Source organism: Arachis stenosperma, chromosome 2 (assembly GCF_014773155.1).
Source record: "Arachis stenosperma cultivar V10309 chromosome 2, arast.V10309.gnm1.PFL2, whole genome shotgun sequence".
NCBI lineage: Eukaryota > Viridiplantae > Streptophyta > Magnoliopsida > Fabales > Fabaceae > Arachis > Arachis stenosperma.
Genome location: NC_080378.1, coordinates 5,373,157 through 5,398,859, shown reverse-complemented (window position 1 = coordinate 5,398,859; position 25,703 = coordinate 5,373,157). Strand labels below are relative to the sequence as shown.

The 25,703-nt window shown below is 32.2% G+C and overlaps 2 protein-coding genes across 3 annotated transcripts; one reads left to right on the top strand and one right to left on the bottom strand.

Moving 5' to 3' along the window:
• Positions 1–8,289: 8,289 nt before the first annotated feature.
• On the bottom strand, positions 8,290–10,761 carry LOC130960473 (vacuolar-sorting protein BRO1-like). Its single transcript, XM_057885873.1, has 3 exons — positions 10,006–10,761; positions 8,917–9,921; positions 8,290–8,820 (listed from the first exon to the last, which is right to left on the bottom strand). The coding sequence occupies exons 1-3, from the start codon at positions 10,702–10,704 to the stop codon at positions 8,488–8,490; spliced, it is 2,037 nt and encodes a 678-aa protein (XP_057741856.1). The 5' UTR covers positions 10,705–10,761; the 3' UTR covers positions 8,290–8,487.
• A 7,002-nt stretch (positions 10,762–17,763) lies between these two features.
• LOC130962180 (disease resistance protein RGA2-like) lies at positions 17,764–25,342 on the top strand. Of its 2 annotated transcripts, XM_057888307.1 has the most exons (4): positions 17,764–17,911; positions 18,115–18,126; positions 21,624–24,047; positions 25,115–25,342. In XM_057888307.1, exons 3-4 carry the CDS (start codon positions 21,645–21,647, stop codon positions 25,202–25,204), a joined length of 2,493 nt encoding a protein of 830 aa, XP_057744290.1. In that variant the 5' UTR covers positions 17,764–17,911; positions 18,115–18,126; positions 21,624–21,644; the 3' UTR covers positions 25,205–25,342. The 2 variants fall into 2 exon arrangements, with proteins under 2 accessions (XP_057744290.1, XP_057744289.1); XM_057888306.1 differs by having other exon boundaries at positions 17,788–18,126.
• The last annotated feature ends 361 nt before the right edge of the window (positions 25,343–25,703 follow it).

Genomic DNA, 25,703 nt, shown 5'->3' with positions numbered 1-25,703 from the left:
GTCATTGCAATTTCTCCATTCCGCGCGGTCGCGTGAGCCATGCGTCCGCGTCGGTCTTCACTGGTTATCTCTTTGGTTTCTTCTTCTTCTCTGCAGAAACTTCATCAAATTCCTCCGAATGCTACCTAAAATAAATAAAATTTCACAAAACTCAAAATAGCATCCATAGTGGCTAAAATATAATTAATTCTAAATTAAACTCAACAATTTAGATACAAATTCACTAGAAAAAGATAGACAAGATGCTCACGCATCACAACCCCAAACTTAAACTGTTGCTTGTCCTCAAGCAACCAAAACTAATATAGGCTTAGGATGTGAATTTGCATGAGAATGAGAGTTCGATTAAGCTCATGTCTCTTTTTATAGTGGGTTTTATAACTGTAATCCTGAATAGGTTTGGCATCTCACTCTCCTTTGAATCAAGAATGTTATTGTTATTCAGAATTAGAATCCGGATGATATTATGAATTCTCTGATCTTTACATTTCAGTTTAATCCTTGGACACAACAACATTTACTTTAATTTATTTTTCTTTGGTGCTTTGCACCTTAAGCCTAGCCGTGACTTTAAATGTTTTGTCTCAAGAGTTACTTGACACAGAAACACCACAAGCACTTAACTGGGGAACTCCCTTTGAGTTCTGATTTTTCTTTCAATTACTCCCAGACAGTGGTGCTCAAAGCCTTTGGCATACTCTGTTAAACGCAATTGATCTCGACTCTAAGTGTTTTGTCTCAAGGATTACTTGACACAGTCACACCACAAGCATATGACTAGGAAAATAACTCTTTGAGCTTTTAATCATGTCTGACCTCCTTAGTCATTGATGCTCAGAGTCTTGGACCTTGCTTTTATTTTATTTTATTTTATTTTTCGCTATTTCTTTTGCTTCAAGGATTAAATTTTTATTTATTTCAGAGAAGGCATAATAATTCTCTAAATTCCTATTCCTTATACATCAACATCTCTTGATTCAAATTCAAATATACACTGTTCATATCATGCATTCAAAAATCACAGAAAATACCACCACATTTAAGTAAATAAGACTATTCTTAGAATTAAACTCAATTTCTCATGCAATACATCACTTCTTTTTTTTTTTTTAGATTCAAGTTCAGTGAGTGGTACATGAAACATCTTTTCAGCATATTCAAAAAAGGAAACTAAACTAGTCCTAGGATTCTAACTAATAAAAGATCATGCAACAAACAAAGCAAAATAGCAGAAAGCCAGAACATAACATAGAAAAAAAGAGGGGAGGAATAAAAATGAAAGGAACTCAACCACCTTAGTTATCCTAGCGGTCGCTTTCTTCTTCAGGTTGTGCTCCTCCGTGAAGATGATTCACCTCCCTTTTGTGTTTTAGAAAACCCATAAGCGCAGCGTCAACACCAAACTTAAAGGTTTGCTTGTCCTCAAGCAAATAAGAACCGAAAATAGAAAGAGATAAATATGATGAGAAAAAAAAAGAAAAATAAAAGGATAAAAGGACAAGAGAGAATTAGGATTGGGAGAGAGAGAGAGAAAGAAAACTGGGCGGCGCAAGCGACGCGGACGCGTGCAGCACGCGTTCGCGTGGGCCGCGAGATTTCCATAATGACGCGTAAGCGTCGGGCACGCGTCCACGTGCCCTGAGTTTTGTGCGATTCGCGCAAAGCCAGCCGCGCGCCCGCGCGACTTTCTTTTCAAATGGCTTGGGAGCCAATTATTCATACGACGCATTCGCGTCATGCATGCGAACGCGTGGATGGCCTTATGTGCAATTGACGCGGACGCGTCAGTCACGCGTCCGCGTGACCAAATTTGTGCTTCTAGCACACTTCCTGCCCCAAGCCAGTACAACTCTCTGCCCAAACACTCTTTTACGTCGAATTTGCAGGTCACGTGTTCGCGTCAGTGACGCGCTCGCGTGGATGGCGAAAATCACAAACGACGCGAACGCGTGGGGTACGCGATCGCGTGGGCTTGTTTGTGCGAAAGGCTCCATTCTTGCGCCACTCCCGCGCAACTCTCTGTTCATTTTTCTTTTTCACGCACACCCATCTGACGCGTACACATCAGCGACGCTTGCGCGTCGTGTGCACGCTTTTTTTTTTTTAGCTTGAGGTGTTCGGTTCCTGTGATAAAATAGCTGCATGATCAGAAAATTAGTAAGAACTCAATAAAAATAAAATAAATGAGAAAATAACTAAGGATACGAAAAAGAACGATCATACCACGGTGGGTTGTCTCCCACCAAGCACTTTTAGTTAAAGTCCTTAAGTTGGACATGTGGTGAGCTCCTTGTCATGGTGGCTTGTGCTTGTACTGATCCAGGAATCCCCACCAATGTTTGTAATTCCAATGGCTACCGGGATCCCAAACCAGGCGTATAACGCCTTTGAGCAAATTGAAACAAATGACAAGGCCCCAAGAGAGTTGATTGTGAAAATGAATTCCAGGGTCCCAAATCTTGCTTTTACGTCCGTCTTCTTGTGGATCACCATTATTTCCACCTGGTGACAAGCAATCTGAATTCTCACAGAGACATCCAAACAACCTTCTAGACCCATTTAAGTGAGCTCTGCACTAATCCTTGTACTTCAATTTGGAGCATGCAACCATATTGAATCTTGCTTGACATCCCTTGTCACGAACCATCTTCCTCTTGCTCTTAATGCCACAAAGAGCTCTAAGTTGACCATCCGTCTCTAGTAACCCATATTCAAGTGGGAAAGTAAGGATTAAGGATAGGAATTTTACCCACTTGAATGTTGTATTGGATGGTGATGGCTTTGGAAGAGGTCTTGCAAGCTCCACTCCCTTGTGTTCTTCTTTGAATTCTTCCACCTCTTTGCAAGCTTTCTCAATTTCAACCTCTTCCTCTTGGTAGCTGTCTTTTTCAACTAACTCTTCATTGACCTTGGTCTCAGAGCCAGCTACTTTACCACTTTTCAGTTGAATAACCTTGCACTCTTCTCTTAGGTTCACCATTGTATCACTTGAAAATGCACTTGCAGACCTCTCAAGTAATTGCTTGCTCATTTGGTCCATTTGCATTTCCAAATTTCTAATGGAGGCTCTGGTTTCCTGCATAAAACTCATCATCATCTCCCAATTAGGATCTTCTTGGGATTTAGAGTTTGCCTGCTGAGTTGGTTGAAACTGGTGGTTATTAAAATTATTCTGTTGAAAACTACCCTGAGCACTATGATTAAAATTTTGTGGCCTCTGAGGTTGCTCTCTCCACTCAAAATTTGGGTGTTGGGTGTTGATAGTTGGGACTTGCATGCCACTCATCTGTTGAGTAAGTAGACTTAATTGCTGAGTCATAAGCTTGTTCTGGGTAAGGATAGCATTAAGAGTTTCTACTTCCATAACACTCTTCTTCTGAGAAGTCTCAATATCTGATGGTGGCTCTTGATATGGGTAGAAAGATGATGGTTCTTGGTAGTTGGAACATGGAGCATTGAAGTTTCTTTGGTTTTGGCTTTGTCAACCAAAATTTTGATAGTTCCTCCATCCACCATAATATGAATCACTACTCGGGTGTGAGTAGTAACCCATGTGATTTCTCTCCATTATTTTTCCTCAGCACAAAACACCAAACAGGATTAAATGCACCATGTGGTTAACAAGCAAGCAAAGAAGAAAGAACAGAATTCTAAAAATTAAAATAAAATTAATTGGGGAACATCAAACTTAAATTCAGAAATTAAAAAAATATTAGTACTATTTATTTATTAATTTTTTTTAAATATATATATTTTTAAATTATAAAAATAAAGGAAAGAAAAAAAAAGGTACGGCGTGAGAAAAAGGGGGGGGGGAGTAAACGAAAAATAACGTAAAAGAGAAAAGAAAAAAAATAACGTAAATGAAAAAAAATACCGTCAAAATATTTTTTTTTTTAAATTCAAAGCAATTTTTATTTTAATAAAATTAAAACTAAAACGCCTAATCTAAACAATCAAACAACTAATAGTTGTCAATCATAATCAATTCCGGCAACGGCGTCAAAAATTTGGTGCGGAATTTACAACTCACACTACTTACCGGTAAGTGCACCGGGTCGTACAAAGTAATACTTTACGTGAGTAAGGGTCGATCCCACGAGAATTGATGGATCAAGCAATAATGATTGATTGATTGGTTTAGTTAGACAAGCAAAAATTGGTTTTGAGATGTTCAAAAGATTTAAGTTTGAATTCAAAATATCAAAAGTATAGGCAATTAAATAAATTGGGAATAAAATATGGATAAACAGTTAAGGCTTCAGAGTTATCTATTTTTTCGGATTAACTTTTCTTACTAACTATTTTAACTATGTAGGATTTAATTTATGGCAAACTATATGTGAATAGACCCTAATTCCTTAGACCTTTCTAGTCTCATCTAAAGTTCATCAACTGCCAATTCCTTGGTCAATTAATTCCAATTAGAGGGTAAAAATCAATTTTCAGTTTTCATGCCACAAAAACTCTAATTACCCAAAAATAAGGGGATTATATGTCATGTATCCCATTAAATCCAAATAATTAAAATTTAGGAGAATATGTTTTCAAGCTGTTGTTCAAGTATAGAGCTTTTCCAAGTTATACAAGAACTCAAATAGAAAGAGGGTCATACTTCCGTTCCACCCAAATTCATAAAATAAAGAGCGAAAACAATTCTTAAATTATAAATCCATACATAAATTAAAATAGAAAAAGCAATAAAATTAATCCATAGAAATAGACAGAGCTCCTAACCTTAACAATGGAGGATTAGTTGCTCATGGAATGTAGAATGTAAATTTGTATAGAATTTCCTTATGGAATTCCTCTAATCTAATGTTGTACCTAATAGAAGAGAAGTCTCCCCTTTTTATAACTAATTCTAATTAATTTAAAATCTAATTATTTAAAAATAAAAATAATATCTTTTCCTAAAAGATAAGATTTGAATTTAAATTCGAATTAATTAACAGATCTTTCAGTTGATGGGTGGGGACCACTTGCTTTGTCCATTCTGCAGCTTCTAATCTGTATTTTCTGGGCTGGAAACTGGGTCAAAAACAGTCCAGAAGTCGTAACCAGCATTTTCTGTATTATTGCAGATCGCGCATGTGACGCGTCCGCGTCGTCCACGTGCTCGCGTCATTTGTGCAGATTCCAGTCCACGCGTTCGCGTCAGGCACGCGATCGCGTCTTTGCGATTTCTCCATTCCGCGCGGTCGCGTGAGCCATGCGTCCGCGTCGGTCTTCACTGGTTATCTATTTGGTTTCTTCTTCTTCTCTGCAGAAACTTCATTAAATTCCTCCGAATGCTACCTAAAATAAATAAAATTTCACAAAACTCAAAACAGCATCCATAGTGGCTAAAATATAATTAATTCTAAATTAAACTCAACAATTTAGATACAAATTCACTAGGAAAAGATAGACAAAATGCTCACGTATCAAGTACCATAAAAGGGATTAGCATATACCTTATTTTGTTTATAGACCATCTTCATTGCTTTCATAGATCATACAAAAGCCAATTAGGAAAGTATCCAGCTTTAATCATGAGAAGAATATGGCGACCAAGACCTAGCCAATAAGGCAGGTCATAACCACGTGACGGGAAGTGCAAATCAAAAGATACTCTTGATGTTGGAAAGAAAAAGAAGATAACACAAGTAGGCAAGCTAGCATTTACAAAGATATCCAAATGCTATAGCTACCCCAGCATGGCCCTACTAAATAGTTACAAATGGCCATATATACATATAAATTGTTAAAATAAGTAATCATCGCAACATATTCTAGAATCAGATCAAGGAACTAAAGAAAATATATATTTCTTACACTCATGAATGAGACAGAAGCAACAAATTTATAAATCAATAAGCTTAAACTCTTGTAATTGTACATTAGCAGGGGTGTAAAGCTTTTAATGACAATATATTTAGGTGTAGGTGTTAATTCGTTATTATAATTGATATAAACTTGGTCAAAGGGTGGTTATAAGATTTGTAGGTTATCCTAAATAATAGGATGCATTGTCTTTAGATAATCAGGCCACTTTAGAGCAAGTGCAAACTGCATATATCATAATAGAACAGCTGGCATTAGAAGTTAAAATAACCAGACCAAAAGAAAATAGTCAAAATACAAAGCTAAGTAACTAACCATCGCAACAGCAGACAAATAACATCTCATGATCCTAAATATGAAACCCTCAAAAGAAGAAGGGGGGGGGGGGGGGGGGAATGTGGGATTCTATAGTAATTCGCTTGGTTTCCTTGTTCTATAGCAAATATATAAATCTTAAATTCTACTGGTCAAAAAACTTACCACCCCTGAACATGTTAAAACCTGCCCTAAGTAAACTCTTTATCATAATTCATCTCCACTTCATGTTGGATTTGTTAGTAATGCAAAATTTGCATATACTATTTAATATAACTAAAAATAGAAGCAATAAAGTAATCAAAATGAAAGTTTAGGTCCACTATGTTCAGTAAATCCTAGATATGTTAGTTAATCTTCTGGCTACAACGAATACATTCCCCCTGGTCATGAAAAGGTCTATACAATGAAGTTATCGTCAATACCACGTTTCAAGCATCCTAGCAGACATAATAAAGCGTATAATATGAAGGAATACATTGAAACGTTCTATCTACCAATACGCAACAAAAACTAACAATGGCTACGAGATCAGAGGCATACAAATTAGTGAGGAATATTATGGAATACATTCACACATCAACAAACAAAATTACGAGTATAATATAGGAAGGTTTTCACATATACCAGTATAGTTGACTGGTATATTGGTATCTATCGATTTTGGACTGTTGAAATATTGTATAAAATATGTGGAAGGCTCAGATGTTGCAGAATAATTTCAGCGTGCCATTAGCATTGTTAAGAGTAGGGTGAGGAAATAACGGGATGTCCCCTTAACCGAAGAATGAATTTTAGAAATTGTAGAACCATGCCCTTAGTATAGGTACCCTACCATAGCGGCTTAATCGCTCTCTGTAGGCAGCTTCGTTGTAATTGCAGGGCCTGCCCCGTGTGACTTAGGTGCGGAATTAACGGACCATAGTAATTAAGCCAGAATTACGAAATAAATTACAGCAGTAGGAAGACCTAATAATTTTTTCATTTTTTTCAGATTAGGGATTAGCCACCTCAATTCTCCTTCCCCTATAAGTGAACCTCCCACTTACTTACACAGTTACACTATCTAATACCCCTTTTACCAGGCACCGACTCCAATTTTAGGAATAGCAAAATATCTGCACTATTAAATGATTTTAATAATAAAATATATTTGTAATTTTTTTAATAATTATTAAATAGTTTTATTTAATTTTTATTATTAATTAATTTTTCATATATGATTTAATTTTAAAATTTATTTTTTATTTTATAAATTATCATTGTTTCATCAATCATTATCTATCCTATTTTTAGAATTATATTGTTAAGTTAGCACATTGAATAATTAAAAATTAAATTAATGATAAATTAAAAAAATTAGTAATTTTAAGATAAAAAAAAATAAGATTAGTTTTCAAATTAAAATATAATTAAAAAATTAAAATAAATATTAATAGAACTTAATGATAGAAATCTAAAAATAAAATAAATGATAGTTGATGAGTTATAAAATAATAATTTATAAAATAATGGATAAATTTTAAAATTAAATAATATATAAATAATTAATTAATAATTAAAATTAAATAAAAATTATTTATAATAATTAAAAAATTTAAAAATATATATTTTATTATTAGAAGCATTTAATAGTCTAAACAATTTGAAATCATCTAATCATTTGTTTTGGCTTCCTCCTCCCTTCTTCCTTTGCCACGTCTTTATCTCCGATAGTCGAAATTCTCTATCATTGTTTCGTATTTGCCACCTTATGACCATACCAAAATTTTGACCTTTTATTTTTTTTTTCCTATTTCTTTTGAAAATACATGCTTTCTTCCCTTAATCACAAACCCTTATTCAGTTCTTCGTCCTCATTTTTTTTATCAGGGTGAGAGATTAGAGATTTTGTAACATCATAGCTCAGAGTGTGGTTTAAGAACCCTAATCCTCATTAAACAATATAAAAAAACTTCGAATATAATTCATCCGAATTTCGGTCCAACTTTGTCATTCTCCATATTTTGAAACTACCCGAACCAATAAGCCCATCAGCTCCAAGCCATTCAAAGTTGTCGCCGATCAACCACGTAACAATATTTATCCAAATAGTCGATGCTTTTTCACTATACTTTTGGTTATTTTACTTACTTTTTATGGGATTGTTTCGGAATTTTATGTCACAAAACAAGACAAAAATTTTACTGGGTACCGTGTCGTACATGACATATCGCTGTACCATTAAAGCAAATGGTATATGTGAAAATTTTCCTATAATATATTCACAAAGAGTTCTAGTATCAACGAACAAAATTCCAACATCCATCTTAAAAAAGAAAATAAAAAGTTCATTCCTAAACTTGTTTAGTTTTCCTCCATGGGAGTGTTCCCGGACAAGTTCATCTCCTCCAATGCCGATGTTACTGCCTCTAAAATTGGCCACAGTATTCCATCCGTAATCTTGTCAGGGCCAACCTCGGAGAGAAGGTTCAAGCATGGTGTTTGACATGCCTCTTGAAGCAGGGATTGAGCCTCACAATACCCTGAAAGAAATAGTTCAGTGACATCAAGACCAGTTTGAACACGGCAGGTTTTCATCTTCGACTCAATAAATTGAGGTATCGAGGATTGAACAAGCTTCCCAGCTAAAGGTCCGAATGTCATCAGATCATAAATTTTCCGATAAAGCAGAGAGACCTACATCATCCCAATCACACAATTTAACAAACCAATATTGACATCATCAATTGCGCTAAGAAAAAATCAACTGAAAAGCTAGATGATGATACATACAGGATATCCACCACCATGGGAATGGGAATGAGGAAGCTCGCATTCCAAATAAGCAATCTGAGAGGTTATTATCCGGCGCAGTATCTGGGCGGAGCTTATTGACAAGTCAGGGGCAGATGCCTTCTCAGCCTCATGCGTTAGTATTAAGAACCAATATGAAGCATCATGTAAGGCGTCTATAGCAATACGCCGGCCTTGGATGGTGGTGAGATCGCAGGAGAGAGCAATGTGGGAGCCAAGGGCTCCCAGGTTGAAGAGAACAGAGGCCTTCTCCAAATGGATGTTGTGCTGAGAATATTTGATTTTTGGGAAGAAGGCATTGTACCAAACAAAGATAGGTGGGTTGGGTGCGGTTGTCATAGGGAACAAAGGCTCAATCATGCAAAGGCATTTGAAATAGCGGATGAGGCAGTCACGCCGCATGGGTAGAGAGAGGTCATCACGCAGCATTTCACTACGCAATTTGTTTACCATTTCGAAAAGGCCTTCTACTCTCTTTGCCATGCTCTCAGAGAATTTGACTACAAAGTAATTGCGCAGGGACTGGTACAGGTCCAAGGGATTACTCTTCTTCAAAGGCAATGCCAGAAGATGTGACGAAGACGAAGATGAGGGGATTGCAAATTTTGTTGGATAAGGAGGAGGCATGTCCCATGGGTGAGCCACCAGCTTTCCACCATCAATAATCTTGAAAGGGATGTCCTCGGAAAGGACGAGGTCAAGGTATATTCCTTCTAGCTTGGGTATCCACTGGTACGCGCGCCTGCGAATCCCTTTAGCGAATTTTTCAGTGACAAATTCTGCATCATGATCAAGAATACAAGCTTGGACAGGTAGCTGGGATTTGGGTAGGATGGATGATCGCATCTGAAGAGCCTCCTCCTCACAGAATTTCACCTTCTGGTAAAGATGAGTTATCCAGGTTTGATCAAATGAGGAGACATGTTCGATTGCAGCCGAATCACTTTGTATCAGATCATATGCTCTCCGATAATGCTCAGAAACCTACAACATCATCATCATCAATTCATCATCTTCTCATCCAATTGAAAATCTAAAATGTAAAATCAATCAAGAGTCAAGACTGACCGATTTAAATGAAATGGCACATCGATGTTTTTGGAAAGCCGAACTGTTGTTGTTGAGTTGTTGCTGTAAATTGAGCTCCAAAGCCTGAGCAGAGAAGAGGCAGTGAAGACTCTCGGCGAAGAGGAGAGTCAAGTCGAGGGTGGCGGAGACGTCCTTGGCAAAAACCTTCCAGAGTTTCAAGAAGAAATTGGCAGCGGCATTGAAGGCATCTATTGCAAGGTGACGGCCATGGGCGGTGGTACGCTCGCTAGAGGCTCCAATCTGGCTGCATACGGCGCCAAGGTTGAAGACAACAGCAGCCTTCTCCAATTGGATGCTGTTGGGCTGATAGGGAACCCAACACTCCTTCCCAGAGGAGAAGGCGTCGTACCAGACAAAGAGGATGGGGTCGGCGTCGGAGGAGATAGCGGTGAAGAGTGGCTCAACCATGCAGAGGCATTTGAAGTAGTGGATGAGGCAGTCACGGAGCTTGGGAAGGGAGAGGTCCCCTCGCTCCACCATGTCGCTGCGGCATTTGTTTAGTGTTTCCAGAACGCTTTCAACTTTCTCTGCATCGCTCTCTGAGTATTTTCTCGCTACCAACTTGCGTAACGGCCGGTGCAGATCCACCGGATCAGTCTTTTTCACTGGGATTGCCAGCATCCCTTCCGGATTCGGGTTCGGGTTCGGGTTCGGCAACCTCAGATTATCGTTGCTCATGGCGGCGGCGAACCAGGACAGGATTTGGAATCAGAAAACCGACGAACGTGAATTGGATTTGTAAATTTCGCACCGTCTCATTCCCCTTTTATTTTTTTGGGTACATCCCTCTCATTCCCCTTTAACCTACGAAGCTATCCAATAATTGTTTTCTTTTTTTACTAAAACGGGCCTAGAGCCACACTTGCATTGGAGATCCTTGTTCAACCAAAATGGAATCCACTAGAACCATATAGCAAAAAATGTGGAGGCCCAAACACAAAATTTACTCCTGTTTTTATATATTTTTCTACAATTATCTTCTCAAATTTGTGTATTATTAATTAGCTTTGTGCCTTATATTACATATTTAAATTATAGTTTGTGAACTTTAATTTGACCTAATAGAAAGTAGAAACTCATATTTTCCTTTGGGAAATTTCAGAACCGTGCATTCGGATCACTGCTTTTTAATGTCCAAAATCTAGAGTTTATTAGTATTTTTATTTTTTAAAGAAGGAAAAAGAAAATAATGAAAATATTTGGTTATTTGGTTATAGTTACTTGACTGTTTCTTATTTGGTGTTTGTTTGGGATTTTTTTTAATTTAAATTTTTATATTTTTTAATTTTTTACTAATCTATATATTTTTTTATTGTGTGTGTAAATTTAGATTATTTCATGGTCGGTCATCTAGAGGAGAAATACAAAGCAATAACATTATTCCAAATTATTAATGATGATGAAGAGTTGAAAAGTGACAAAGTTAATAAGATGAAGACTCATTTATATCTAGTGTGATTTATTTTATTGCTATATTGTAGTGTTGTAATTTCTTGATATTGTGTTAAATTTATTTAGTGATTAAACATTAGTTTTTTAATTTATTGTTATTTGATATTTATGAATCTTATGTTTATATTTTCATTTGATAGTTACTACACATTTAAGTCTTTTTTATAACTAAATTAGTTTCATCTTTGGAGCGTGAAAACACGCTCCAACTACATAAACGTTTTCGCGTTTTTCTCCTGCTCCTCCTCATTCTTCTTCTACTTCTTCGCGTTTCTCTTCTTCCTTCTTTGCATTCCTCTTTCTTCTTCGTGTTTCCCCTCCTTCTTCTTTATGTTCCTTCTTCTTGGTTTTATTCCTCTTAAGAGAGTAATAAAAAAAAATGAAGAAAAAATGAAGAAAAAAAAAAGATGAAAAAGAAGAAGAAGACAAAGCTGAAGATGAGCAAGAGAATTTCAAGTGAAATGAAATCAAATAAACTTAAATTAAACTAAGAAATGAACTGAAATTTCTTAAGGAATAAAAAATTTGGTCAATACTTAACGGCAGCATCAAGTGAACCTCAGTTAATTCATTAATAAATCGAAATTAGTTCAGATTTGAACAAAAACTAACTAAACAAGCACACATAATCAAATTCAGCAAATTCAAGCGAAGCGAAACCAAACGAACCTAAATTAAACTAAAAAATGAACCGAAATTTCTTAAGGAATAAAAAATTTGGTCAATACTTAACAGCAGCATCAAGTGAACCTCAGTGAATTCACAAATGAACCGAAATCAGTTTAGATTTGAACAAAAACTAACTAAACAACCACACATGAACAAGTTCAACAAGTTCAAGCGAAATGAAACCCAATGAATCTAAATCAAACTAAGAAATAAACCGAAATTTCTTAAGAAATAAAAAATTTGGTCAATACTTAACAGCAGTATCAAGTAAACCTCAGTTAATTCACAAATGAATCGAAATTAGTTCAGATTTGAATAAAGACTACATAAACAACCACACATGAACAAGTTCAACAATTCAAGCGAGACAAAATCAAAGGAACCTAAATTATATTAAGAAATGAACCGAAATTTCTTAAGAAATAAAAAATTTAGTCAATACTTAACAGCAGCATCAAGTAAACCTCAGTTAATTCACAAATAAATCGAAATTAGTTCAGATTTGAACAATAAAAGAGAAAATTTTTCATCTCAAATAATTAAGGTTATTATATTTTTCATTTCTCAAACTCGCTAACACTCAAAACGACAAAAGAAAAAATTCTTCAAAACAAATACTAAACATTCTTTTGTTCATATTTGACCTCCTTTTTAACTTTTTTTAGTTGTATCCCATATACATTGCAAATTTTACTTCCTTCAATTTTTGACCAAGATTTGACTAAACTTTTGTATATAATGGTGGTGAATGATTTTTTGCAAGTTGATTTAATTATCTAACATTGTCTCCTTTAAATCAATTTTGTAGAATTTATCATTCCAAATATCTTCTTCAATTTGTAAACTAAATCGGTCTTCAATGGTTTTGTAAATATATCTGTAATTTGTTCTTTAGTTGGACAATACTTGATCACAACTTCTTGCTTATTTACCAACTATGTGATTTTGTGAAATCGAATATCAATATACTTCGATCTTTCATGGAATACTGAATTTTTGCAAAGTGCAATAGCTGACTTGTTCTCGCAAAATATTATTGTTGGAGTACTTTGTTTCTCATTCAATTCCTCAAGAATTCTTCTGAGCCAAACTGCTTGCGTTGCACAACTTGCTTCTGCTATATATTCTACTTCTACTGCAGAGAGTGCTAGTGCTACTACTGCTTGTTTCTTTGATGACCATAAAATTGCACCAGAACCAAGATGAAATGTAAATCTCGAAGTACTTTTTCTTATTTCTATATCTTCAGCCCAATCATAATCAGTGTAACTGACAAGATTCACTTCATTAGTATTTTCATAAAAAATACCATCACTTAAAGTACCTTTGATATATCAAAAAATCCATTTTGTCGCTTGCAAATGGTTAGTACAAAGGATCTTCCATAAATCTGCTAAGCAAACTAACTCCAAACACGATATCTGGTCTGGTTGCAGTTAAGTACCTCAGACTTCCAATCAAACTTTTGTAATATGTAGGATTTACTATCCTTTCTTTATCTTCTCTTAGTAACTTGAACTTCTCTTCGGCTGGAGTAGAAACTAATTTTGAGTGCTCCATTTGAAATTTCTTCAAAATATTATTTGCATATTTCTTCTGAGAAATAAAAATTTTATCATCTTTTTGAACTACTTCAATGCCAAGAAAGTAAGACATCAAGCCCATATCCGTCATTTTAAACATTAGTTTTGTAGTGTTGTAATTTCTTGATATTGTGTTAAATTTATTTAGTGATTAAACATTAGTTTTTTAATTTATTGTTATTTGATATTTATGAATCTTATGTTTATATTTCAATTTGAGAGTTACTATACATCTAAATCTTTTTGACAACTAAATCCAACTAAGTTGGCTCAAACCCAACAAAAATTAGTTTCATTAGTGGAGCGTGAAAACACGCTCCAACTACGTAAACGTTTCCGCATTTCTCTCCTCCTCCTCCTTCTTCTTCTTCTACTTCTTCGCGTTTCTCTTCTTCCTTCTTCGCATTCCTCTTCCTTCATCTTCGTGTTTTTCCTCCTTCTTATTCCCGTTCCTTCTTCTTGATTTTATTCCTCTTAAAAGAGTAATAAAAAAGAATTTTGAAAAAATAAAATAAGAAGGAGAAAATTAAGAAAAAAAGATAAAAAAGAAGAAGAAGACAAAGCGGAAGATGAGCAAAAGAAATTCAAGTGAATCTCAGTTAATTCACAAATGAACCGAAATTAGTTCAGATTTGAACAAAAATAAACTAAACAACCACACACGAACAAGTTCTACAAGTTTAAGCGAAACAAAACCCAATAAACCTAAATTAAACTAAAAAATGAACCAAAATTTCTTAAGAAATAAAAAATTTGGTCAATACTTAACAACAGCATCAAGTGAACCTCAGTTAATTCACAAATGAATCGAAATTAGTTCATATTTGAACAAGCAGTAAAAAAAACTCAATCATCATAAAAAACACATCGAATTTATTTCTGGATCCAGATGAACCTCAAATAAACTAAGAAATGAATCGAAATTATTTAATAATGGCACCAGAGAAGATGAGAACCAATAAAGATGTTAACAACATAAATGTTGTTGTTGGTGGTGATGACGATAACGAAAGAGAAAAACAACGAAAAAGGAAAAGAAGAAGAAGAAGAAGAAGAAGACACAACAGCAGAAAAGAAGAAGAAGAAGAAGCAATGGTAGTAAACGTGCGCGTGTGAATTTAAAATATTTGGTTGGACTTGATTAGGATTATGACTTGAATGTAGAGATTTATTCTTTCAATTTATGTATGGATGTGATGCTTTTATTGTAAATTTTAAAATGTAATTTGATGGTTATAAGGGCAGCTGCAGGAACATACCTGCAAAGACGGGTTAAGGTTTAGTTTTTTACTATTCGCGGGTAAAAGTGAGGCGAGTAGTAACTAGATTAAAGCCGGGCGGGGCAGGGTGAAAATTCGCCCCCTTTGGAAAAGTTTAAGAGATAGGATATTAGTTGTTTTAATATAAAAACTCTGTTGTAATTTTAACTAGTCGGCCTAAACTCTGCAAGCAGTGACTAGTTTCCTTTTGATTATTGTGTGTATATATATATATATATGACTTGTTTATCTTATATCTATTACCTTATATATCTTGGAGCTTTTGCAAAGTCTTACATACTTTGTTTTATTCATGCTTGCGCGCTTTAGTTATCGTGTGTGAATATTTCGCGCTTTGTATCTCTATTTTATACGTCTTTGATCTTCTATTCCTTTCATCGGGTTTCTAATTTTATTATTTCTTGATTATATACTGTTTTATCGTCCTTAGTTTATGGCTATGGTAAAACTTAGGGTGATAGGGTGCGTGTTACACAAGATCAATCGAATCAAGATAGATTTCGACATCTAGTATCCATGATAAGCAGTTGTTTCCAGATATATCAAGAGTATTAAATTTAATATGAGAGACTTTTGACATAATAAAAATTTAGTTCCTGAATCTTCCTAAATTTTGATCAAAATTTCGTGCTGATAACGGGTTGTAAGATAAATAAATAAGGAAGAGAAAATAAATATAAAATAAAAAAGTATAAATAGAAGACTTTAATATTAATATTTACCAATACTATTATCTCACTGTAATAAAAGTGATTCATATATTTACTAATTTATATATGTTACTGTTTATACCATAGAGAGACAGAGAAGAGGGAGAATTTATATATTATTGTAGTGAGTCCGTTGCCAAAGACGTTGTCTTTTATTTATACATGCAACAAATTCAAATATTCAAATTTCATCGGGCATCCATTCTTATCGTAGCATAAACGAATTACTATGTTAAATGATAAATCACCAATAAAATACATAAAATATCAATATACATAAGGTTAATTTATACAGAGTACTCTTTTAAACCAGAGTACTTTCTTTCAGTCATTTTTTAGTATTTTTTTTTATTATAATTTTTTACTACTTATAACTTTAATAAAAGTTTTATAATTAGTTTTTTATTTAATTTAGTCTTTTTAATATAATCAATAATTTATATTATAAAAAATAACAATAATAAACATAATATGCAAAAATCAATAATAAAATTGTATAAAATAAAACAAATAAATAAATTCAAATTGCATAAAAAAATAACATGCATAAAAAATAGTAAATGATAAAAATAATCAAATAACAGTTACAGAAAATTTTATAAAAAAAACATCAAAATATACATGAGAAGCTAAAAAAACACCGTAATAATAAGAAGAAAAAAAAAGCAAAGTTATCTTATAAAAAATGGGATCCAATGGGACCCAAAAAAAATTGGGGATATATGTTGGATATGATTCTCCCTTTATAGTAAGGTATCTTGTGATACAAATTGGGGATGTATTTAAAGTCCGATTTGCAGATTGTCATTTTGATGAATCAAAATTTCCAACATTAGGGGGAGAGAATAAGCTTCCTGAAAAGGAACTTAATTAGAATGCATCATCCTTGATGCATTTGGATCCTCGATCAGGGCAATGTGAACTAGAAGTTCAAAAGATTATACATTTGCAAAGAATAGCAAATGAATTGCCTGATGCATTTTCCGATACAAAGAGGATAACCAAATCTTATATACCAGCAAAAAATGCCCCAATTCGAATTGATGTCTCAGTCGAACAAATACCCATTGAAACAAGTTCACGCCAGAAGCGTGGCAGGCCTGTCGGTTCCAAAGACAAAAATTCTCGAAAAAGAAAAGAGGTAAATACTATTCCTCTTGAAAAAGACATAGTAAAGACACATGCAGTTGTCTAAAATTCTGATATAGTTTTAACGCCAGAAGATGTTCAGGTACCTGAAAATTGTGAAAATGACGAGATCTCGATAAATTATGTCTTTACAGGAGAAAAATAGGACCGAAATAAGACAACTGTCAATGAAATATTTGCATATAATGTGGCATTTTCCATTTAACTACTTCACCTATTTTCATAAATTTACCTAGCAATTCTCCTCTTCTCCTTATTAGGATCATGAATCTCATTATATTGGAGTCTAACTGTTATCTGTTACAACCAAATCCACAAACAACCATAAACCTAAATAAGTGAACAAATCTAGCGGTCACTCAACGACATAGAGAATAAACCTGTCGTGCCGTCATGTGTTCGCCATCGCCGCCCACCCGTCGCGACATCACGAACTCGTCATTAGAGTAGATTAATAAAAACGATTAATAACTACATTAGAGTTGATCCATTTAACACTAAAATAAAAAAAAACGAACAATACATGGCATGTTACTTTTTTATTAATCAAATAATTGTAATTCAAATTAATTTTAACAAAACAACTTAAAATTATAATTTTAATTTTATCGCATCCATGACACGAATTATTACGCTTGTTTTTCAAGTTATTTTTACACTAAAAGAAAATATCAGTAATTTCTCCAACATGTGAGTGATCATTTAGAATGAGAGCATTAATTGTCTATCCTGAAGTAGGTGGTCCTTCTTTAATGCTCTTGTTTTTTGAAAGAGGATCAGTGCATGAAGGCATGATTAGGAATAGTAAGTCAATTAAGTATGTGAATGTGACCCCCATTACACACCTTATCTTCAATTTCTATAGCTTCATACATATAACTCACCTCTCATGATCTCTCTGTCGGAAAAAAAAAAAAAAAAAAAAACTCTTCTTTGTCTCTCCATTGCTCACTTCTTCAATAATATTCACTAATTAAATTTTCTTGCACGTAGTACAAGAGTATCCAAGCAAGCAATAACCAAAAATTTCACTACTTGAAGGGTTTGTTTTCTTATTTCTTTTTTTTTAATTTATATTTATTTATTATTATTTTTTTAAGTTTACTAAACTCAATATGTAGTTTCCAAATGCAACAAGTTTCTAATAAAGTTTTTATTTTTTAACATTTTTTTGTGGGAATTTCTTCGGTGCAAAATATATGATGAGCTGTTCTTTGATGTTCTTTGGCTTTATTCACACTTCAGCAACGTCAGGAGGTATGATGTATTGATTAGTTTTTAAAATAAGAATTCAGATTTGAGTTTTCAATTTTAGTTTCTAATTTTCAGTCTTAGTTCAAGTGTAAGGATTTAGATCTCATCTTCTCGTGCTTCTTTTGTTATGTTTCAATTTCCACCGTTTATTTAATTGTTTTAAAAGTAATGAAAATTAAGTACTAATAAATAAATTAATATCAATAATGGTAGATTAAAGCATGAAGAAAAAAAATACAATATCATAAATCTTCAAATGGGCAATTTAACCGCTTAAGTTGTTAAGAAGTTCAAAAAAATGCTAATTTCTGTGTTTTTCAAATCATTGTTTAGAATCGAAATTGGTTTGGTTAATCCGCGACGTTTTCAAAAGCGTCGATATGTTGTTTTGCAACAGTTTAAAACCGTCACAAATTCATAAAAAAACCGTCGTTATTCGACGTGTTTTTTGTAGTATAAAATCAATTTGGTGAGGATAAAAATTAATCGATAATAAACTAATAAAAAATCGAAAAAAGCAGTCAAACAATTGATTAATCGGTCGAATTAATTTGAGTTTTAGCGATTAATTATTTTAAAATAAAAAATATAAAAAATTATTTTATATAAAAATTATATATTTTATTATATTTAATTTAATGTAGTTTGAGTCTGATTGGATTTTTAAATTTTTAACTTTGTTGATTCGATTATTGGTTTGGCCTTCAAAACTTTTGTTTCAAACTGTCCCTTTTCATAAATATTTTATCAATTATATTAAATGTACATTAAAATTTGATACTAAGATAGAATATACATTGGAATAAAAAATATATATTAAAAATTAATTAAATTATATATATTTATACATAAATACATAATGATTACTTTTAATAGTTAATTTTAATGTATAAAAATATTTTTAATATTTTATATATTGACAAAATAAAGACTAATTTTGGACAAAATATTAATAAAATCTCTTTCTTGTATTATTTGACAAGTTCATCAGGATACTGGATTGCACATTTTAAATAGGGTAAATTACACATAAACTAAAGTTTGGGGGATAAATTATTATCATTTTAATTGCTTCCAAGTTTATATTAACATTTGAATTTGTTGATGAAATTTGGACTGAGATTTGTTTTAATATCTTTGCCCTTTGGTCGAAAGTTAAATTATTGCAAGCAATCAGATAATTTCAGTTATGCTATGAATTTTGAGACTGCTTTTGAAAAGGGATTTTCATGTTTTTTTTATACTTAAAAAGTATTTTAAATTAAAGAGAAAAAGACAAATAAGTCCTTAATCTTTTGATCTATAGATATTTAAGTCCTTAAAAATTTGAAAATATATTTAGGTCATTGACTTTTTTAAAATTTAGACATATCAATCCTTCAAGTTCACTTTGGTGTGTCAAACCTAATGAAAAAATCAAACGTGACTCCCATTATACTGATCTGATTGATACGGATGCATATATGAGAGAGTTTTTAAAACAGAACAAATTAGACTTAGAGATCAATGTGTCCAGATTTTAAAGAAATTAGAGACTTAAATATATTTTTAAATTCTCAGGAATTTAGATGTCTACCGACCAAAAAGTTTGTCCGTATGTTTTAAGACAATGGCACAAGAGAAAGCTGAAAATTATGCTAAGTACGAGTAAATTTTTAAAATAGACTTGAGAATGATATTATGTACTTAACTTGTCCTTGAAACTTTAGTTACACCAATTCTGTATTTAAGATTGACAAAACACCACCACCTTAGTTTCTGATATTTTTTTCAATAATAATGTATTGACATGTTTTGATGAAATAAATTTTTAGGGACATGTTACTTTATAGTTTAATTATGTATATCAGTATGATGATAGATTGATTAATGACATGTGATATAATGACGGATTGGTTAATGATACGTGGTATGATGGCATAGATAGTTATATCATATGTAATAATATTATTCATGTACTGATATCTGTTATCATCATTATAGATGTATTAAATTGGTCTTTGATTTTGTACTAAATGACTCGTTTTAATTTTTAAAATTGAATGTCGTACACTAAATTAGTTCTTTTATCATTTTTTCTCATTTTTTTATAAATTCAAAATTCTTAATATATTTAAATATACTAATTTTAATTTTTATTTTTTATAAGTTATTTAACTACAAGTATTTTTATAAAAGATAAATATTAGAGAGCCATCAGAATATTATTTTTAGTTATCACTTTTAGCTATCAACCTCTTTTAGTCTAGTAATACAACAACATATACTTTAATCCATACTTTTAAACATTAATGGCTAACTATTGACTAAAATAATAAATTCTAATGATTCTCTAAAAAAAAATTTTAATTTTAAAATTTAGTTTTAATCATACAATTTTTTTATAATAATTTAATATCAATAAATTTTGTAATATAAAATTATGTTATTAATAAAAGAGCTATATTGATTAATTGATTATAAAATATATTTTTTATTTTAGTCCAGAAAATGTATAGGAACTGAAAATATAAAAAATATGTATTTTAATTTTTAATTTCTTATGAGAAACACGCATATTTTTAGACGAAAATAAAAAATGTGTATTAATCAATCATATAATTCTTTTACTAAAATAATATTATTATATATCACAAAATTTATGTGTATTAAATTATTATAGAAAAAATTTTGGATAATTAAAACTAAAATCTTAAAAATATTTTATAAAAATACTTGTATTTAAAAAAATGTGAAAATATGATTGAAATTAGTGCATTCAAATATATTGAGAACTTTAAATTTACAAAAAAAATGAGAAAAAACTCGTGAAAGACTAATTTGACGTACGACATTTAATTTTAGGGATTAAAATAAGTCATTTGGTGCAAAATCAAAGACCAATTTAATGTATCTATAATGATAACATAACAAATGACACATGAACAAATATAATTGTGACACGTGACATAAGCTGATACGTGGATAAATAATATTGTGACACGTAGCATTACTGTCTATGTTAAGATACTATGTGTCATGAACCTACCAGTTATCATATTATTAAATATAGCCGGATTATCATATGATATGTGTAATTAACCATGTGCTAACTGACAAATAATCTTACGATAAATGACAAGTATGGTAATTAATATACTGGTAATGCTGGATGATTGAAAAGTGTATTAAAAGAGGGTGTGATAAATAGTAATTTGATTTGAGTCCTGTTTTCTCCAATTTAATCCAATGACACAAGTTAAAATATTTTATTTTTTCTTTTGGAAGCAAATTTTCATATTTGTCATTGCATTTCAAGTTTGCCATTTACCATACGCTCCTTTAATATACTTTTCAATCAACCAGCATTAACAATACATTGATTACCATATGTATAACTTGTTACAAGATTATTTATCAGTTAATACATGGTCATTCTTAGCCAGCCAAAGCAATATCATCAGAAAATTCAGCATATATATATATTCTTGGCGTCTAACGTTACTTTTTATTGCCATAAGGTTCCACTCATTGATTCTTCAATGGCTGAAGTTGTTTCTAGTGTGGCATCAACACTCTTGGCCAATTTAGCAACAAAATCGTTCCAAGAGATTATTCTAGCATATGGTCTTAAAGATGAAATAAAAAAGTTTGAAAGTTCTTTGAGAACCATCGATGCATATCTCATAGATGCTGAGAACAAGCAAGCAAAAAACCACAGTATAGATGAGTGGTTGAAGCAACTCAGAGAAGCATTTGATGATGCTGGTGACATACTAGACGAAATAGAGTATGAAGCAAAACGTAATGAAGTGGTCAAAATATATGGAAGCATTAGCATAAAGGTCCGTCGATTCTTCTCATACACAAGTAATCCACTCGCATTTCGCATCAAGATGGCCCACAAAATCAAAGATATGAAACAGAAAATGGATGAAAAAATAAAAGAAGGGAGAAACTTGGGTATAATTGAACAACATGTCAACACTCCAGCTCTGGAGCATAATTTACCATGGCGAGAAACTGCTTCTTCATTGTCTTTCCGTGTGTGTGGTAGACTTGAAGAGAAAGAAGAGATTATAAATTCATTGATGACACAAAAATTAGAAGCTAACAGTATTGATGTGATCTCAATTGTTGGGATTGGAGGTTTGGGAAAGACTACACTTGCACAAATGGTTTACAATGATACCCAAGTGAAGGCGAATTTCGATACTTTAATGTGGGTTTGTGTTTCTGACGATTTTGATGTGAAGAAGCTAATACAAAAAATTATTCATGCGGCCTCAAAGAGAGAGAATGTGGTGGATGCAAATTCTAGTTTGGAATATATGATATCTCTTCTCAATCAAAATTTACATGGTAAGAAATTCTTACTCGTGTTAGACGATGTTTGGAATGAAAACCACAACAAATGGGATGAATTGAGAACTCATTTGTTAGAAGCAGCTGGTGACAAAAACAGCAAAATTATAGTGACCACTCGTAGCCAAAAAGTTGTTGACATTGTGGGAAGTAATCTTGTAATGAAATTAGAAGGACTTCCTGAGAATGAATGTTGGCGGCTGTTTGTAAAATGTGCATTCCAAGAAGAGAAGGAAGAAGAGAAGTACCCAAGGCTAAAGCAAATTGGGGAGCAAATTGTTAAAAAATGCAAAGGAGTACCCTTGGCTATAACAACTTTGGGTTGCTTGCTTAGATCAAAATCACATGATGAAAATCAGTGGAGAAAAATAATGGATAATGAGGTGTGGAATCTCAGTCAAGAAGAAACTGACATTTTGCCATCACTCAAATTGAGTTACAATCACTTGCCACCACAAGTAAAGCAATGTTTTTCATACTGCTCTTGTTTTCCAAAGGATTACGACTTTCATGTTATTGAGTTGATTATGTTCTGGATGGCTCATGGACTCCTCCAACCTACACGCGAAGACGAAGATGCAGAAGATATTGGGGAGTTATATATTAAAAAGCTTGTTTCAACATCTTTACTTCAAATTCATGATGGAGATGATCTTTTCCGCCTCTTTGATTTCCAAAATTTAATGACATTTAAAAGACTCAAAATGCATGATCTTGTACATGATCTAGCACAATTAACAATGAAAGAGTCGAGCAAGACAAGAACCATTGTGCAAGAGGGACAACAAGAAGCATCAATAGAATGGGCCTCTAACAAGTTCAACTATCTGAGGGTGTTGCACCTGAGAAAAGATATGGAGTTGATGAGCTCGTTGCCTGATGATTGCTTTGTCAAAATGAAGAAGCACTTGAGATATCTCTATCTTGAAAATTGTCCTAATTTAAAAAAGCTAACTGATTCCATTTATAAGATGCAAAATTTGCAGAGTTTGTACCTTGATGAGTTTCCCAAAAACATGAAAAATCTCATCTATCTTCAATATTTGTTTTTGATGGGAATCAAAATTACAAGTTTGTCCTCAATGAATATAGGGTGCTTCCAACAACTCAAATTCTTGTATCTTCAATGTCCAAAGTTAGTGTCCGTACCAAGTGTTGTTGGTCGCATGACTACTTTAAAGAAGCTGGGCTTTCTTTGGTGTGAAGAGCTGATAAATTTTGAGGATGAAGAGGAAGAAGGAAAGCAACATGTGGTAGTAAATAATTTAAACCTTCAATTATTTTTAATCATTGGATCAAAAAAGTTGAATGCTTTACCAAAATGGCTTGAAAGAGCTACTAAATTGCAATATTTGAGTATAAGCATAACAGGGATAAAATCATTGCCCACAAGGTTGTCGATGACTTCTCTTGAAGAACTTTATATCTATCATTGTAAAAATTTGTCATCTCTTCCCAACATGGATCAAACTCATCATCTTCAGTATTTAGTGGTATATGATTGTCCCGCATTATATGCAAGGTACAATAAGGAGACAGGTCCAGATTGGTCCAAAATTGCTCATATCCCATATTGTAAGGTTAGTTCAAATAATTTATCTCATAATATTACAAATCTAACTATACTGGTTTATTATTATTATTATTATTATTTCACTTTATGCATGAATAATTAATTGTTGGATGTTTAATTAAACAATTAGAGTTATATCTTATTTTTCCTATAATAAATTCTAAAACTTTTTAAATTGACAATCTAAGTTTCTTTCTAAATAATTGTGTATAATTTATATATAAAAGGTATGGCAGAGTGAACTAATTAGCCCTTATAATATGGAATACTTTCAAATTTTGAAAATGCAATATAATATAGGTTATTAATTTATACTTTATTTCAACTTTGAGCCACACCCTAGACATGTTTCATTTTAATTTTAAGAAAATAATGATATTAAGATATTAAAATCAAAATTTTTATTAAATGAAATAAAATTCCTTCTGTTAGTCTGTTAGTAAAAATTTTCCAAAGTTAGTTAATCATTGCTTTTAATTATTAACTATCCAAATGTACATTATCTTTAATTATTTAAAGCCCGTGCAATATTCGTCAATAAAAATTAGCTCCACCAATTAATTATGTTTGCCATTAAATTTTCACGGCCTAGTGACACAATTATTAGTCGTCAATTCAATTTAGAAGTAGTGAAGAAGAAGAAAGCAGTTCTTGTCAATTGTTTGAATTTCTTTTTAATAATCTTTCTAAATAAAAACATCAAATCGATTAACATTATTATGCCTGCAGCACATATCTTGAATTTTAGGTATGAATCTTAATATGGTTACTAATGGTAACTCTTTCAATCAGTACGTATTGAAAAACACAATAAGCTAATTATTATGTGAAATACAAAGAATGAATAATTCTTAACCATTTGAATATTGGTTCTACATTATTTAAAATGAGCACAAAATTTTATTATTACTGTGACTTTAGGAGTTGATGCATGAATCTTTATTTTGAGACAGTGAAATACTTTTTTTATTGTCAATTGACAGAAAATAGAAATTTAGTATATATATGCATGCTTGAATTAAAGCTCAAGTTATTTTCATAAGCACTAGTCTGATCTATTGGCCTTTATTGCAGATTGATGAAGATGATGATGATGATAATGATGATGATGATCATGATGATGATGAAGAATTTATGATGATGATGAAGATGATGATTGAATAAAAGACATGAATGAAGAAAAGAAATGATAATAATAGCATTATCTTTATGTAATATAATGGTTGTGTTCTAATAATTGCTTTGTAATTGGCTACTCAGATCATGTCTTTAGCTACAACTACTTTATAAATGCTTTAATTTCTTCGGTGTTACAGTTAAAATTTTTAATCACATTTGATTGTGCAAACAAATTTTAGTTGTTGTAATTACTTTTCTTTTGATTTACTAAAACTTAATAGGAATTTTTGGATTTCTTCAATGAACGACAAACAATAAAACCACAAAATATATATGACCACAAGAACATCTGATCTAAGCTTAATAAAATTTATTAACCTTTTAGTAGCTTGAAAATTAGAGACTTATAAAATATGGTAAAAAATAATTAAAATAACAAAAGGATTATTGAAACCCTATTAGTTAATATTAATATATTTGTTAATTAGCTCTTAATGATTCAATTTTGGGTGGAATATATATATGTAATGGTTTTAATGCTAAA

Bases quoted from the DNA above. Each gene is read 5' to 3' on its own strand.
- LOC130962180 (XM_057888307.1), top strand. From the start codon at position 21,645: ATGGCTGAAGTTGTTTCTAGTGTGGCATCAACACTCTTGGCCAATTTA. The intron at 24,048-25,114 runs GTTAGTTCAAAT...CCTTTATTGCAG, and splicing joins CTCATATCCCATATTGTAAG to ATTGATGAAGATGATGATGA.
- LOC130960473 (XM_057885873.1), bottom strand. From the start codon at position 10,704: ATGAGCAACGATAATCTGAGGTTGCCGAACCCGAACCCGAACCCGAAT. The intron at 9,922-10,005 runs GTCAGTCTTGAC...ATGATGTTGTAG, and splicing joins GTGCCATTTCATTTAAATCG to GTTTCTGAGCATTATCGGAG. The intron at 8,821-8,916 runs GTATGTATCATC...GGGATGATGTAG, and splicing joins CCCATGGTGGTGGATATCCT to GTCTCTCTGCTTTATCGGAA.